Source organism: Sturnira hondurensis, unplaced genomic scaffold (genome assembly GCF_014824575.4).
Source record: "Sturnira hondurensis isolate 20B ecotype Veracruz unplaced genomic scaffold, ASM1482457v3 Scaffold0017254, whole genome shotgun sequence".
Taxonomy (NCBI): Eukaryota; Metazoa; Chordata; class Mammalia; order Chiroptera; family Phyllostomidae; genus Sturnira; species Sturnira hondurensis.
In genome coordinates, this window is record NW_028089885.1 from 1,400,040 (window position 1) to 1,417,088 (window position 17,049).

Here is a 17,049-nt window from a genome sequence, read left to right on the forward strand (position 1 = left end):
TTCTGTTTTTTTATTGATACCTCATTTTGTTCAGACATTATTTTTCTGGTTTTGTTTGGTTCTTCGTACATGATTTCCTTTACATCTTTGAGCATGTTTATGACAGTTGCTTTTAATCTTCTGTCCAGTAAGTTGAGTGTTGGGTTTCCGTCACTTGGATAGTTTCTATTATTCGTTTTTTTCCTTTATGGGTCGTACTTTTCTGTGTCTTTGTATGTTTTGTGATTTTTGTTGTTACTGAAAACTGGACATCTGAGTATTACAATGCAGAAGTTAGGTTTGCCCCTACCACAGGGGTGGGGTTGCTGTTCCCCACTGTTGAAGGCTTTGCTTGTGTTCCACCAGTGTTTTGTTGGAAATTTTCTTGAATTCCAGGAACTTAAAAAGAGCCTCAGTCTTTGCAGATTGGCTCTGTGCTGCAATACGTCAACCTGTAGCCGGGCAGCTGTCCTTCTCCCTCAGCCCTCACTTTTGGCTTGTGGTGAGCCTATAGCTAGCCAGCCAGTGGTGAAAGCTTCAGATCTTCCCAGGTCTTTTCTGAGCATGAATCCTGTCAGAGACGTGTATGGCTTGCATATGGCTTTCTCAGTTCCCCAATATACCTGGGCAACCCTTCCCCCTTTTCAAGGACTCGTGGCTGTTCATTGAAGTCTGAAGAAATGGTGGCCTCCAGCCTTCAAGGCTAAGACAAGGAGCAAAGAAGCTGCTCTCCCCAGGTTCAGTACCCGTAGACTTTCTCCTGTCTCTGAGTCTCTGGGTCCCCATCGCCTCCATCACTTCTTCTCCCAGTGTCTTCAGAAGGGGCCCATAGGTTCTTTCTAGAGTATCTGCCCACCGATGTGTCTTTGGGGCCATCAGTCCATGTTTCAGGGACAGTGCCATCAGCTCTAGAAAATCCAGGTTTGGAAATAATTCCTTCTGAATTTATGGAGACTCAGACCCATCCTCCCTCCTAAGGGAATCTCCATTCCATCTCAGGAGGTTTCCTGTCCTTGGGATCAACTGATTTGCCCTGGTTGTGTGGCAGGGGCACCTCGCTAGGGATCATGGTTCCCTGGTGGTCCGTGGTCTTGCACCCTAGTGGTCACGTGTGCTCAGCTGCTGGGTAACTTGAACCACTTTGCCTTGCTTCCTGGCACACTTGCTTTCTAGGACCTCTACCCTATCTCCACAGAACAGATGTCAGTTTTCATCAAACTGGGCCCCGCAGCCACCAGGCACTGCCTGGGCCCTGGAGGGTTACTCCTTTTGTTTGGGTGCCTGGGCAGCTCATCCCATGGCAGTAGTTTGGAGGCAGAGTGTCCTTGGATGCCAAGGCCAATGGGGCAGAGAGACACGTGACTGAAGGCTGTGAAAAATTCCCTAGCCGATGAAAGACCTAGAAACCTCTAGTACTAGTCTATTTTTCACTCCCTGCTACCTGGACACTTTTGAATACACTGATGCTCCTTAGGTTTCTCCCTGGCCTTTCTCCTTGGCCTTAGGCAGTGCGTTGTGTGTGTCAGCTGTTACTTTGGTCCATGCAGCTGTGGGTTTCCATGACCATTCAGTCTTCTCAGCAGTGCCTGTGCTTCCCCCCGCCTGGTTCTCGAGTTAGGCAGAACGGATGAGCACCTTATGTTAGTTCTTCGGGTACCCAGAGACGTTAGAACAGACCGACACGGTAATGTGAGTAAGGCCTGCTCTGCTCCCTCTGGAAGCAAGGACCAGGGTCCCACACTGGGACAATGCTACCATCTTCAAGATGTCTGCTGCCCAGCCAGGAAAGGGGGTGGTAAAAGTGCCAAAGATTCCCCACCATGTTTTAGTTGCCTTTCACCTGATTCTGTATTCATTTGGTTGCTGAAAACCTTTGACTGTTTTCCAGAGTTCTGACCAAGTTGGTCTGACAGTTTCTGAAATAATGTTTTTTAATGTTTCTATGGAGGAATAGGAGTTTGGAGATGACTTCTTTGCCATTTTGCTGTTATCACTCTCTAGTTTTTTTTCTCTTAACCAGGAATTAGTAGACTTCATTAAAGGGCATGTTACTGTCGTTTCCTGTGTATCAACATTTCAGTCAGGCAGTCCACATAATGTGATGGTGATCTCTAAGATTATAATGGATCTGAAAAATGTTTACATCTTAATGACATCAGTGTGAGGTTCTTCCATGTATATAGAGCCCCTATCTGCAAATGGCCACTGAACTTATTCATAAAGTTTGGGCTCTCTGTTAACCATGGGGAGTACATTTCAGCAGATAAGTTCCTTCTTGGGGTTCATAGGTTTTTTAAGTGGCCTGTTCATTAAATGCTTCTTTTCTGGATTAACTCCTTCTCCATCACAGTGGACGATTGGCATACCTTGTTTCATTGCACTGTGTGCTTTACTGCAGTTTATAAATGTGCATTTCTTACAAATTGAAGGCAAGTCCCTTCACCATCAAAAAAAAAAGATGACTCACCATATTGCAATATTTATTTTATTGCAGTGGTCCAGAACCGAACCCATAACATCTCTGAGATATGCCTGTATTTTTAAAATAATTTGTTATATTACATTTCATGGTGTTAAAACAGAAAATTTAACTGAGTAAATTTGAAGATGATTGTCTTTATTAAGCAATTTATGAATTGGTAGCATTCAATCTAGTAACTAGAAGGGGTGTTCTGAGGACTTGTACAAAATACAGACTATAAAGTCTTTATAGAAAGAGGGGTTGGGCAAGGGAGCTATTAACAAAAGAAAAGAAAGGAAGCCCTGGCTGGTGTAGCTCAGTGGATTGAGCGTGGGCCTGTGACTCAGACGATCGCAGTTCAATTCTCAGTCAGGGCACATGCCTGGGTTGCAGGCCAGTTCCCTGCAGGCCAATTCCCAGCAGGGGACGCACAAAAGGCAACCATACATTGTTTCTCTCCCTCTCGCCTTCCCTTCCCCTCTAAAGATAAATAAATAAAATCTTTTTAAAAAAGAAAAGAAAGGGCCCTGGCTGGCGTAGCTCAGTGGATTGAGCGTGGGCCTGCGAACCACACGATCGCAGTTCGATTCCCAGTCAGGGCACATGCCTGGGTTGCAGGCCAGTTCCCAGCGGGGGACTCATGAGAGGCAACCATACATTGATACTTCTCTCCTTCTCTCCTCCCCTTCCCCTCTAAAGATAAATAAATAAAATCTTTAAAAAAAGAAAAAGAAAAGAAAAGAAAGGATTATTTTTTAAACTGGTACATCTTTTGGGGGGAATGGAATGGCAAGGGCTTTTACCGTGCAGACTGCCTCTGCTTTCTTAGTGGGCTATGATGATAGAGAGGACCCATATAACAGATTGCCTTACTGGTGCTTGACCAGAAAGTTTCAGGTTGCTTGATTAAGAGCACATGTCTGGCCCTGGCTGGTGTAGTTCAGTGGATTGAGGGCTGGCCTTAGAACCAAAAGGTCGCTGGTTTGATTCCCAGTCAGGGCACATGCCTGGGTTGTAGGCCAGGTCCCCATTTGGGGGAATGCAGCAATCATTGCCGTGTCTGACACATCAGTGTTTCCCTCCCTCTCTTCCTTCATTCTTTACCCTCTCTCTAAAAGTAAATAAAAAATAAAATCTTTTTTAGAGAAAGAGAGGGAAAGGAAGGAAGAAGGAGAAGGAGAAAAACATCGACGTGTGAGAGAGACATCAATCAGTTTCCTCTTGTACATCCCCAGCTGGGGACCTGTGGGCCTATGGTTTTTAATGTTACTCTATATTCATATGTGAAATTGAGTTGTATTTTCTGTGTTAATGGGTTTCAGTAGGTGGTCATATTGGCTACATGTATCATGAAGTAGGAATTTCATTTTCTTTCTGTGTTCTGATTTGCTGATTTTTGCTTTCATGGTAATTTCTGCTTTTTTAATATGCTGTCTTCTATTTTCCTTGGAATTTGATGTCTCCTGCTTTCGTTGGTGTTTGTTCTTTTCTAACTTCATGATTTGAATGCTTAGTTCTTTAAGGGGGGGAGTACATCCTAGCTTGAATTCCTTTCTTTTTTTTAGAAAAAAATATATTTTTAAGATTTTATTTATTTATCTTAGAGGGGAAGGGGAAGGGGAGGAGGGAGAGAGAGAGAGAGAGAGAGAAACATCAGTGCATAGCTGCCTCTGGTGCGTCCCCCGTAGGGAACCGGGAACTGGCCTGCAATCCAGGCACGTGCCCCGACTAGGAATCGAACCATGATCGTGTGGTTCGCAGGCCCGCGCTTAATCCACTGAGCCACACCAGCCAGGGCTTGAATTCCTTTCTTGCCCGGGCTGCTGCTCTCCTATGTTACTATCACCCTAAACTTTTGCTGTTGCTGCTGCTGCTGCTTTTACTTTTTTTGAGAAGGTAAGACATGTACAACTGAAAACATTCCAACAGTGACAGTGAGTCTTCCTTCCAACTGCCTGAGCCTCAGTTTCTCATTTGTAAAATGGAACTAATGAGTACCTGCCTCTTGCAGTGATCTAAATGAGTTGTTGATGCTTCTAAATGAGTTGGTGATGCTTCTGGGCCTAGCACAGAGCAAATGCCGGGTTGAGGTAATGCCCTAGTCAGCCTGTCCCTGAGTTTCTTTGTCTTCGGGCTTCAGAACAGACTTGTGGGTTATCTTTGTATCCCAGGCCTTGCATATTAGAAGCTGCCTCAATAATTGTTTTTAAAATCAACTGGAGGTTCTCTGAAAGGGCCTGTGCTTCCCTGGTGTTCACCCCGCCAGCCTGTTGGGAATGGAGTAGAGTGTCTGACGTTGCCTAGTTTCTCTGACCTCTGTGCTGGCCCCTGGTGCCCCCTTGAGTGCCCACACGCCAGGTTCTGGTGAGCCCCTTTAGAATATTTTCATGGGTGGCATTGGGTACACTAATAACATCTCACTTCAAAATGGCAGCTACCTTGGCCTCTGCGCAGGCTTTTTCATCTCCGAGGTTCTTGGCGGTACCTCCCAGACTCGTCACCTGGTCCCCCTACCTGGGCTCAGGTGCCTGACTCTCTGGAGGAGATCTGCTCTCGTTCCAGGGGCTGCAGGTCAGTTCTCTCTACCAGTTGACTCTGCACTGGTGTGAAGCTGGAGTACTCAAAGCCAACTAATTATTGAAATAAATGCCTGTTTATTCACTGTCAGAGCTGTGCCTTCTCGGGGGCCATCATGCCTTTTCCTGCTCACGAAGCCCTGTGTATGCCTTCCACCCAGGGGCCCCATTCTGTCCTCCTGAGTCTTTGGTGATACTCCCCATCCCCCATTCTTAGTGGATTATGCCCTGTGTTCTCTGAAGTCTCTCTTGACTGCAAGTGAGGAAACTCCCAACTCAGCTTAGCTTCGCAGAGGGAAAGTTACTAGATCCTGCCTGCCTCTGGCCTCCTGTGCTCAGCCCCATTCTGTCGGCTCCGTCCAGCCGTTGCTGCTGCAGGAGAGGAGACTCGAGCAGGTTAGGGTGTCTGGGGTAGAAGTAGGACCTTAATTCCCCTTCCCAGCGTTGTTGAGTCCCCTCTATTTGGGCACTTCTAGCCATGTGACTGTTGCTTTGCCAGCTGTGTCATAGAATGTCTATCCCAGTGGGTTCTGGTTTAGACAGAGGCCTTCCTCTCTTTCCATCCCACTTCCTGTGCCCAGCACTGTGTTACATACACGTGGTAGGTACCCCACAAATAGCTTACAAACTGAATTTGTAGTTCTAGAGTAGTAATTCTCAATTGGATTACACTGCAAACTGCAGTTTGGTGTGTGTGTGCAGACTATTTGTGCAGGACTGTCCCTGTTTCTTGTCCACTAGATGACAGTAGTAGCCACCCTTGACGTTGGGACAACTTAAGGACAACCTCAGGTACTTCTGAACTTCTCAGGTAGAGACAACTTTGCCCTTGGTTGAGAATCATTGTTCCTGAGTTAGCTTTAATTTTTTTTTTTTTAGATTTTTATTTATTTATTTATCTTTAGAGGGGAAGGAGAGAGAGGGAGAGAAACATCAATGTATGGTTGCTTTTCGTGCATCCCCTGCTGGGAGTTGGCCTGCAGGGAACCGGCCTGCAACCTAGGAATGTGCCCTGACTGGGAATCGAACCCTGATCCTCTGGTTCACAGGCCTGTGCTCAATCCACTGAGCTACACCAGCCAGGGCCAAGCTTTAATTTTTTAAAGTTTCATTGAAATTCACAAACCATACACTTCACAAATTTAAAGTATATCGTTCAATGGCTTTTAGTAAATTCAGAGTTGTGCAGCTATCACCGTAATTTCAGAACATTTTTTAATATTCTCAAAAGAATCTGCCCTCAGCCATCACCCTGAATAGATTTAGCTGTTCTGCAAATTTCACATAAATAGAATCATATAATATATGACCTTTTGTATCTGGCAGCTTAGCATAGCATTTTCAGGGTTCACCCTGTTGTAGCATATATCTGTACTTTTTTCCTTTTCATTGCCAGATAATATTCCATTGTAGTGCCTATATCATCGTTTTCTTATTCAGTCATTAGTTCGTGGGTATTTCAGTTAGTTCCATTTTTTGTCTGTTGTAATAATGCTGCTGTTAACACTCATGTGCAGGTTTTTATGTGGACGTATGTTTTCATTTCTTTTGGGTATTTACTTAGGAGTGGGATTGCTGGGTCATATGGTAACCTTATGTTTAACCATTTGAGGAATGCCGGACTATTATACCATTTACATTTCTGCCACTGGTGCGAGAGGGTTCCAGCTTCTTCACATCCTTGGGGACAGTTGATATTGTCCCTCTTTTTTTTTTTTAACATTTTATTTATTTATCTTTAGAGAGGAAGGGAAGGAGAGAAAGAGAGAAACATCAATATATGGTTGCCTCTTGTGAGTACCCTGCTGGGAACTGGCCTGCAACCCAGGCATGTGCCCTGACTGAGAATCAAACCACGATCGTGTGGTTCGCAGGCCCACGCTCAATCCACTGAGCTACACCAGCCAGGGCCTGATATTGTCCCTCTGTTTGATTGCAGCCATTCTACTAGGGGCAGAATGGTTCTTCATTGTGGTTTTGATTTCCTTGATAGCTAAGGTAATGAACTCTTTTTCATGTGCTTGTTGGGCACATGTATATCTTTCTTAAGGCTTATTTTCATTCATTCAAGAGAGAGAGAGTTGTGGTGGAAGGGAAACAGAAACATCTCTGTGAGAAATACCGATTGGCTGCATTCTGTACGTGCCCCAGTGGGGGACTGAGCCTGCAGCCTGACTGTGCGCCCTGACTGGGAATCCAACCAGCAATCTTTGGTTGTTGGACAGTGCTTCAACCAGCTGGGCCACACTGGCCAGGGCTGTGCATATTTTTTTTTTCCGAAAAATGTCTATTCAAGTACTCTGCCCATTTTTTAACTGGCTTATTTTTAAAATGATTAAGTTGTAATTAGCTCTGATTTTAAAAGCAGTAAGATCAGTTTTTCTTGTGTAATGAAAAGCTGTTTTATTTCAGTGAGTGTCCTGGAAGTGAGTCCCCACCTCCTAGATTGGTGATGAGGTTCTCATTCCTCCTGCTTTATCGGCGGCTGTAAGCTGTGACTGATGACTGGGATGCAGAGAAGTGGGAACGTCTTCTCTTCTGTGTAGCAACTTGCAGTCTACCTCTAGGTTCTGGGTCGCCATGTCTCAGCTATGTTAAACCATTCTGAGAGCCGACATTCTTGGTCCTGTTCAAAAGAATAACATATGCACTGGTGTTGATGATTTTATCATCAAGAAGAGAATTTGAGGCCCTGGCCAGGTAGCTCAGTTGGTTAGAGCATCGTGCTGAGGCACCAAGGTTGCGTGCGGTTCTATACCTGTCAGGGCCCATACAAGAAGCAACCAGTGAATGCATACATAAGTGGAACAACGAATCAGTGTTTTCCCATGTCCCCCTCTCCCTCCCTCCCCCTCTCCTCCTCCTTCTCCCTCTTCCCCACTGCTTCTCTCTAAAATCAGTAACTAAATATTTTTAAAAATCTGATAGTTAGCGATTCAGTTAGCAAATGTTTGAGGGCAATTCAGTTAGCCAGTGTTTGAGGGCTGGTTTTGAGAATACCTCAGGTCCCTGCTCTCAGGCATGTCCATGGGGAAGATAGGTACTCAAAACCTAGCCATCAGAATGCTGTAAGAATCCCACCAGAAAAGCAAGAGACCTTTGCCACCATCTCACTATACGTGTAAATCAGACCATCATGCTGTACTGCTTAAACTTACAAAGTAATGTATGTCAGCTATGTCTCAATAAAACGGGGGGTAAAAAGTCTTGAAATTAGAGGTGGTTGCACAACATTGTGAATTCACTAAATGCCACTGAATTGTACACATTAAAATAGTTCATTGTATGTTTGTGAATTTCACCACAATTTAAAAACTTTTTCCCACTTGCAACAAAACCTGAAAAATTGCTGGAGCTAGTAGGATATAGGAAAATCTGTGAGGCAGTTTGGGTTCTCCTCTCCGCTTCTCTGTCGGCTCTGGTTGTGGTGTGGTGGTCTTGATCAGAAGCACCTAGCACAGCCCCAAGCACAATATAAAAGCTCCTTCCGATGTTAGAGGTTATTTTGCGGGGCAAGGAAGATTTGCCTCAACTTTAGCCCAGCCTTCAGGAGTGCATTTGAGGTTTGATTGCCTTCTTTCAACTTTTGTAGCTGCATTTGTAACTCAGATCTCTCACCTTCCTTTCTGTGTTCTTCCACATTTGTTTAGCCCATTGAGCCTGAAACCCTCACTCACCAGACGCCTTCCTTCCTTCTGTGCTGCCCTTCTGGCATTATGGCGGAGCCACATCCCGCCCTCGGGCCCAGCACTGGCCTGGCCTGTCTCCTGCTCTTTTCTGTTAACTCTTCTGTGGCTTCTTCCTTCTCCCTTTCTGTAGCTGTAATGGTTGAGGCCAGGTAATGGTTGAGGCCAGGTATGGGGAGCCCTGTTTTTTGACACAGGACCACATATAAAAATAATTCTCTGCCAACCTTAGGGTACTGGAATTGTGCCTTCCCATTGGGGAAGGCTGCCAAGCTTTCACAAACCAGACACAGCCTTTGTGGACAAAGGCTGCAAGTGACTGTGGCCTAGAACAAGAGGGGAACATCTGCACTGCAGACTGGAAGACAATGCACAGCAGCAAGAGCAAAGTCAGGAGGGGAAGTAGACGGTACGCCTAGTTTTGTAGCTACATATAAGCAGTACATACAGACATCTAGAACAAAAAGCCTTTGTGTGCACCGTCTGTGCACAGAGAACACACATGGCCCTGCAGCAGGGGCCATTGTCCTGGGGGCATTTGAGGTTTAGCCCTATTTTTTTGGTGTGCATGTTAATTTCTGTGAAAAATAACAGTATAGCTATTTCAGTTCTTGAGGGGAAAGTGAATTATGCTGTGAGAGGTACATGAGTTCAGAGGAGGGAAAGTTCCTTACTGAATTCAATTAATGGAGATTGTGGTTTTAAAATTAGATACAATTTACCCTGCCCAGTGTGGCTCGGTTGGTTGGGCATGGTTCCGTCTCAGACGCAAAGCTGATTCACTTCCTTGTCAGGGTATGTGCCTTTGTTGTGGGTTCAGCCCCTGGTTGGGGTACATATGAGAGGCAACCAGTCGATATTTCTCTCCCTCTCTTTCTTCCTCTCTCTCTAAAAATAAATAAATAAATTCTTGTTTAAAATAAAATTAGCCCTGGCTGGCATAGCTCAGTGCATTGAGCACGGGCTGTGAACCAAAGGGTCGCAGGTTCAATTCCCAGTCAGGGCACATGCCTGGGTTGCGGGCCAGGTCNGCCCAGTGTGGCTCGGTTGGTTGGGCATGGTTCCGTCTCAGACGCAAAGCTGATTCACTTCCTTGTCAGGGTACGTGCCTTTGTTGTGGGTTCAGCCCCTGGTTGGGGTACATATGAGAGGCAACCAATCGATATTTCTCTCCCTCTCTTTCTTCCTCTCTCTCTAAAAATAAATAAATAAAATCTTGTTTAAAATAAAATTAGCCCTGGCTGGCATAGCTCAGTGCATTGAGCACGGGCTGTGAACCAAAGGGTCGCAGGTTCAATTCCCAGTCAGGGCACATGCCTGGGTTGCGGGCCAGGTCCCCAGTGGGGGCCACATGAGAGGCAGCCACACATTTATGTTTCTCTCTCTCTCTTTCCCTCTCTAAAAATAAATAAATAAAAGTCTTTTAAAAATAAAATAAAATTAGATATAACTCAGAGAGCAGTTTGGTCATAAAAGATTGGCAAACCAGCCCTGGCTGGCGTAGCTCTGGATTGAGCGCGGGCCTGCGAACCGCACGATCGCAGTTCGATTCCCAGTCAGGGCACATGCCTGGGTTGCAGGGCCAGTTCCCAGCAGGGGACACATGAGAGGCAACCATACATTGATGCTTCTCTCCTTCTCTCCTTCCCTTCCCCTCTAAGGATAAATAAATAAAATCTTTAAAAAAAAAAAGATTGGCAAACCAGTTCTAGACATACTTATTCCTACTAATACTTATTTTTAAAGGGAATATGAAATATTTTAATGTTGGAATACTCACGGACTGTACTATGGAAAGCCCTACAAAGCAAATTTTTGAAAACAGTACAAAGAAATCATCTTCAGAAAGCAAAGTTAGTATAAGTTAAATCTTCTAATTGAGCAGATTTTGTGGCTCAGGCAACCAGGAAGCTTGCTTTCAGAAAAGATAGATGATATAAATACTTAACAATTTACAAAGGGTGAGAGACACAGTCTGTGTTCAGAAGACTCATGTTCTTGTCTTGGCTTTTGTCAAGACCCTGGAGTGGATCACGTAGGTTTCAGAATGTAAAAACCAGTCGGGGACAACAGGCCACCTCCCCTTGCTCCTCTGTAATGAAACGGCTGAACTCCGAGGATAAGCAGCCGGCTGGTGGGCCTGTGGTAGCCTGGCTTTTGTTAGCTCGCTGGTTTAAAGAGGATTAGCCATGGGAGAGGACACTGCTGAGGGGTTGCCACCAAGTTGGACAGAAGTGGCACAGGGGCAGAGCTTTGTATTTATGAATGTTCATAAATTGAAAATGTTGAAGATCTGTAGTGGATTTAAAAAAAGAAGTGGTACAGAGCCTTCAGTTTGGTGCTTGGAATGAAGAAGGGACAGCATGTTCAGTAGATCCAAACCAGGAGCCACCTCTGCATCATCGGCCATGAGTCCTGAATGTGGTGTCAGTCAGCTGTGCACACACCATGGGGACGTGCCATGTGGCAGCAGTCCAGGTCAGGGAGCGATTATTCTGTGCCTGCAGGAGAGCTATGTGGTGTTCTGACTATGTCACAGGGAAAGCAGTGACACAAAACTCTGGGATGTTTGAAGGACTCAGGATCCTCACTTGACAGACTGAAGACATGGGGTGCAAGGCAGGTCTTTGGATTCTTCAGGAGTTGCCATGGGAAGGAAAGATTTGATTTGACCACAGGGTTAGAAAAGCCCCACGTGGTTTGGTGTCATACATGGAAGAGCTTCCTTTTGGACTTAGTTGCCACAAAGTGACTTTGTGCCTCGGGAGCCTGAGGTCAAGACTGTTGCCCTGGATGGGTAGCTCAGTGGATTAGAGCATTGTCCTAATATGCCAAGGTTGCAAGTTTGATTCTTGGCAGGGCACATACAAGAATCAACCAGTGAATGCATAAATGAGCACGGCAACAAATTGATGTTTCCCTCTCTCAAATCAATAAATAAATGTAAAAAAAAAAAGAGGAAGACTGAAGAATCTTGAGATTTTCACCCTATTTGCAAGCCTAACATGGTAGCTTGCCACAGTTTATTGGATGCTGGAGAAGACATGAGACTTCTCAGGCAGAGACGAAGAACAGTTGAGCACACACAGCAGCAAGCAGCATGAGCGTCATCACACTTGCATCGATCGGTTCCCCTTGCCCTCGTGTCCCACAGAGGTGGAGAGGGCGGGGCCAGACAGATGCCTCTTCAAACGTGGGTGATAAGACCATGAGGGGAAATGAACTGGAGATGAGGCAGAAGAGCATCTAGCAGATAATAAGTGATAAATGATCAGATCTTACAGGCATGTGTAGCATGGCTAGAAGGAAGTACAAGGAAATGTGGGTTCTTTGAGTAAAAGTGGTGCAGAAATTATTATTTATCTTAACCATACTGCTTATAAAATAAATAAAACACACTTTAAACCAGTCACTCTCATAGAAAGGGAATGTGGAGGAAAAGTGTCTTGGAATTAGGCATGGATTAGATGAGGCTGTAAAACTTACATGTTGGGCTCATGGCCTGCAACAACTTCAGGGAAGAAAAAGTAAAATTTAAAGTCTGAGCGAATTTAGAGCATGTGAAATTATCACATTTTACGTTAATTAACTTTACATTTCAAAAAAAATCCTTTGTCACAGCAATATTAGCTGAAAGGAATGCAGTGCATCCAGATAAAAGGAAGGAATAACGGAAAACGCTGGGCAGGGCTTTTCATGAAGATAAAAGGCTGAAATCTGAAATGGCGACACAGCTTGATCTTGAATTTTTTAGTTAAATTGCTGAAAAGTTGTATAACATTTCTACAGCAAAACTTTTATGATTGCTGAATCATAAAGCAGGTCTATTCTTAATTTTTTAGAACCCACCCCCTAGAACTGTTTTCCATAGTTGCTGCACCAATTTGCAATCCCACCATTAGTGCATGAGCCTTGCCAGCACTTGTCATTTGTGGATTCAGTGATGGTAGTCATTTTGACAGGTGTGAGGTGGTATCTTACTGCGATTTTAATTTGCAGAGGCTCTTTTTTCTTGAGGCATCTCTCAGAGGCTCTTGGACGGTTGGAGTGTCCAGGCCCTGGGGACTAGATCTTTGAGTGCTCCTCAGAACGGAGAGGTGGGACATGATTCTAGACTTGACTGGAAACCAGCTAGGGGACAGCTCTCCAGCTGCCTCATCCTGATGAGACCAAGCTGGCCAGGATCTGGAGTCTGTCAGCACTCGGTGTGGTTCAGGTGGGGTTGTTATTTACCACTGGCATGACTCTTCATATCTTAAAAAAGAGAGAGATTTGTAAAGGGTATTTGATTCAAGGCTGTTAGCCAGAATACACAAAGAACTCTTAAAATTGAACAATAAAAAACCGAAACCATGTTTTTTATATTATATTTATTTAGTTTTAGAGAGAGGGGAAGGGAGGAAGAGAAACGTCAATGTGAGAGAAGTATTGATTGGATGCCTCTCATACACACCCAACCGAGGACTACAATGCTAGTGGAATCGAACCTATGACCCTTCACTTTGTGGATGACCCCCAAACAACTGAGCCACACTGGTCAGGATGTAAAACCCTGATTTTTAAATAGACCAAAAAAATTCTAAACTGACACCTTACTGAAGAAGATATACAGGTGGCATATAAACATTTGAATAGAAATTTAACATCATGTCATTAGGGAACAATGAGATACCACTACACACCTCTTAGAAGGGAAAATTCAACCCTGGCTGGTGTGGCTCATTTCGTTGGAGCTTGTCCTGTAATGTAAAGGTTGAGGGTTCAGTTCCCAGTCCAGGTGCTTATGATACTGGTGCTTAGAGGAGGCAGCCAATCAGTGTTTCTCTTCCCCTTCCTCTCTCTCAAAGCAATGGAAAGTCCTCAGTTAAGGATTTGGGGGAAAAGGAGGAAAACCTCAAACACTAATACCACCAAATCCTGGGAGGATGTGTCAGTGAACAACTTTCATTGCTGGTGGGGATGCAGAGTGGTGCAGCTACTTGGGAAGACAGTTGGTGGTATCTTACAAAACTAAACATACTCTTACCCTGTGATCAAGAAGTCATGTTCTTTGTATTTACCCCAAAGAAGTTGAAAGCTTATGTCCACATAAATACCTATCTGCGGATATTTATAGGTGCTTTTTAAAAAAATTTATCTTTAGAGGGGAAGGGAAGGAAAGAAATATCAATGTGTGGTTGCCTCTTGTGAGTCCCCTGCTGGGAACTGGCCTGCAACCCTTGACTGGGAATCAAACTGCGATCGTGTGGTTCGCAGGCCCGCGCTCGATCCACTGAGCTACACCAGCCAGGGCTATAGGTGCTTTTTTCAGAGTGGCCAAAAACTGAAAGCAACCAAGATATCTTTCAGTAGGTAAACAGATAATTAGACTGTGGTACTTCCAGACAACAGAGTATTATTTATACTAAAGGGAAATGAGCTGTCAAACCATGGAAAGACATGGAGTAACCTTAATGTAAATCGCTAAGTAAAAGAAGCCACTCTGAAAAAGCTACATACTGTACATACCAATTATAGTGTGTGATACCGTACAAAACCCGTATGCACAACAACAGTGAACCCTAACGCAAATTATAGAGTCTGGGTGATAGCGATGTGTTACTATGGGTTGACAGAGTGTAACAGATATAATACACTGTTGCAAGATGTTGATAGTCGGGGAGTCGGTATATGTGCAGGCCAGGGCAGTTTTGCTGTGAGACTAAAACTACTCTTAAAAATAAAGTCTGTTAAAGAAAATGAACTGGAACATGAATCTCAGACCTTTTCACAGTTTAGCAGACACTTGCTCTAGAAGTACTGATGGATTATTGGTTGTCCTAAAAGTGACAAAGCTTCAGTGCATATACCACTTGGAAAGAAATTACTTTTCAAGTAAACTGAAAGGTCCTGTCTCAGCTGCAGATTGGTTTACCATGGTGTGTTCACAGTGATCTCTTCTCTTTCCCTTCAGGACAACCCTCCATATGATAAGGGGGCCTTCAGAATCGAAATCAACTTTCCAGCAGAGTACCCATTCAAACCACCGAAGATCACATTTAAAACAAAGATCTATCACCCCAACATCGATGAAAAGGGGCAGGTCTGTCTGCCAGTAATTAGTGCTGAAAACTGGAAGCCAGCAACCAAAACCGACCAAGGTAAGGCATGCTCCTGTGTCCTCCTCTGATGTGCTCTTCTGGGGATGCTGTGGGGACAGGGGTTCCTCGGTGCCTTCTAATACCATGTCACACACAGTCCAGAGATGTCTTACCTTACCAGCTGTACCTGGTGGGACCTCAGGTGCAGCTGAGGTCCCACCAGGCCTGTGGGCATGGCACATCTCCGCCAAATTGTTGACCTACGCAGCTATTTGAGGAGGCCCTACCTGTGCAGTGGGGGGTGTAGGCACTGCCCACGACAGTTTTCATGAAGGATTGTGGGGTTGCCTCAAGGGGGAGGGGGAGTGGTGTTTACAGTTGCTCACTCAGCGGTTAGCATGTGCACTCAGACACGGAGTGAGAAGAGAGGTTGGAGAGGGCCTTACAGACTAAAAGAAGGGCACAAGCCAAATCTCCTTGGTGGGCATCAGCAGAAAGCCAGTGGCTCAGAGTGGGTGGTGTGGGGCAGGGGTACAGTCAGACTCAAGGGCTGTGCCCAAATGAAAGTTCAGTTGGCTTTAGTGGGCCTGGAACTCCCAGGAATTGGATGTTGCCTGGTGTGTCCACGTGTCTAGTTGTCTCTGTGTAAACATACATGTTCGTTTAGTTGGGGGGGTACTTAATTTTAATATTGTCGTTGGCCTCCCTCTTGTCCCCTAGAATTTACTAGATTTCCTTTTTTTTCCTCTCTCTCTTTTAAGACAGAGGTGATGGAAGGTGATGAGAGAAACATCGATTGGTTGCCTTTTGCACACCCCCAACTGGGGACTTGGCCTATAACCCAGGCATGTGCCCTGACTGGGAATTGAACTGGTCACCTTTAAGTTCATAGGCTGGCAGTCAATCTACTGAGTGACACCAGTTAGGACTGATTTTGTATAGTTTTTATTTCCTAATTCCAGAACTTTGTTTTGAAGTCCTCGTATCTTGTATTTTGAGTGGCTTTCTTATAAGTAACCAGCTGAACACTGTAAGTTCTTTCTATTTTATTTTATTTTTGATTTAGTCTTTGTTATATTTTTTCCATTACCATTTAGTCCCCTTATACCCCCATCCCCCATAAGGTCTTTTTAGATTAAAGATAGTGGTTAAGGCCGGACTTTGTGAGGCAGCAGGTGAGTGATGTAATAGTCATTTTTCATTGGAACCCCTGGAAGATGGAGTTGAAAGGTGTTCCCATTGAATGTTCAGCCTCAGGCTCAACACAGCTGAGTAATAGCAAGGAGTAAATACCAAATGCTGAGTCAAAGTAGGAAGATCTCCAGTGGACTTGGCATTTGGTTGTGTACAAGTTTATGTTTATAAAAGCTAGACAGTTTTGTTTGTTTGTTTTGGTTTTTGTTTCTTTAAAGGAGGAAGGGAAAGAGAAACATCAGTCTCTTCTTCCACTTACGTATGCATTCATTGGTTGATTCTTGTATGTGCCCTGTCGGGGGATCGAATCTCCAACTTCGGCGTATTGGGATGGCACTCTAACTGAGCTACCCAGTCAGGGCCGACGAAGTGCACGTGCCGAATTGTTTTCCTATAGATTCGTAGCTCCGTGTTCGGGAACGCCTTGTCAGCCCCCCTTACACAACTCTAGGAGTGCTTGCAAATTGTGTGTATTAAACACTGTGTCTGGAGAGGGGAGTCCTTTGAGGCCAGGCTGGCCAGGCAGGCCCTGCCCTGCAGACTGCCAGGCCCCAGAGATCACAGGGCTCCTTCCTCCCTGAGGACTCGGGCAGTGAGGGGGAAGGGAGGTGGGCTGCACTGGGTGTGTCGTAATGTGACCAAGCGTGAAGGAGTTTATTTTTTGGTGTGTGACTTATACCTCAATTTTTAAAAGGAAAGTAGAAAGGCATTAAAAATCGACTAAAGCCCTGGCTGGTGTGGCTCCCTGGACTGAGTGCTGGCCGACGAACCAAAGGGTCACTGGTTCAACTCCCAGTCAGGGCACGTGCCTGGGTTGCAGGCCAGGTCCCCGGTAGGGGGTGCTCAAGAGGCAACCACAGATTGATGTTTCTCTCTCTTTCTCCCTTCTTTCCTTTCTCTAAAAATAAGGAAATAAAATCTTGTTTTAAATTGACTAAAAATAGCACAAAAATTCAAGAAACAAGGCAAAATTGTATCAAACAGAAAGGTCGTAGGAGTTGGCAATAATATTACCAGAAGGATATGATCATAAAGTTGTTCAGCCGTGTGTCTGGTTCTAGTGGGTATTTTAG

General features: G+C 44.8%; 2 protein-coding genes across 3 annotated transcripts in view; one reads left to right on the top strand and one right to left on the bottom strand.

Moving 5' to 3' along the window:
• UBE2L3 (ubiquitin conjugating enzyme E2 L3) overlaps positions 1-17,049 on the top strand; it is a 45,848-nt gene that overhangs the window by 22,855 nt on the left and 5,944 nt on the right. For both annotated transcript variants that reach the window (XM_037067301.1, XM_037067302.1), the window contains one exon: positions 14,656-14,842. In XM_037067301.1, the coding sequence (XP_036923196.1) occupies positions 14,656-14,842 (187 nt within the window). The remainder of the gene's footprint in view (positions 1-14,655; positions 14,843-17,049) is intronic.
• MRPL24 (mitochondrial ribosomal protein L24) lies at positions 571-7,598 on the bottom strand. Its single transcript, XM_037067432.1, is given in 6 exon segments — positions 571-831; positions 833-1,098; positions 1,101-1,199; positions 1,202-1,255; positions 1,258-1,378; positions 7,578-7,598. Coding segments are annotated over 6 exon segments (807 nt in total). The 3' UTR covers positions 571-585.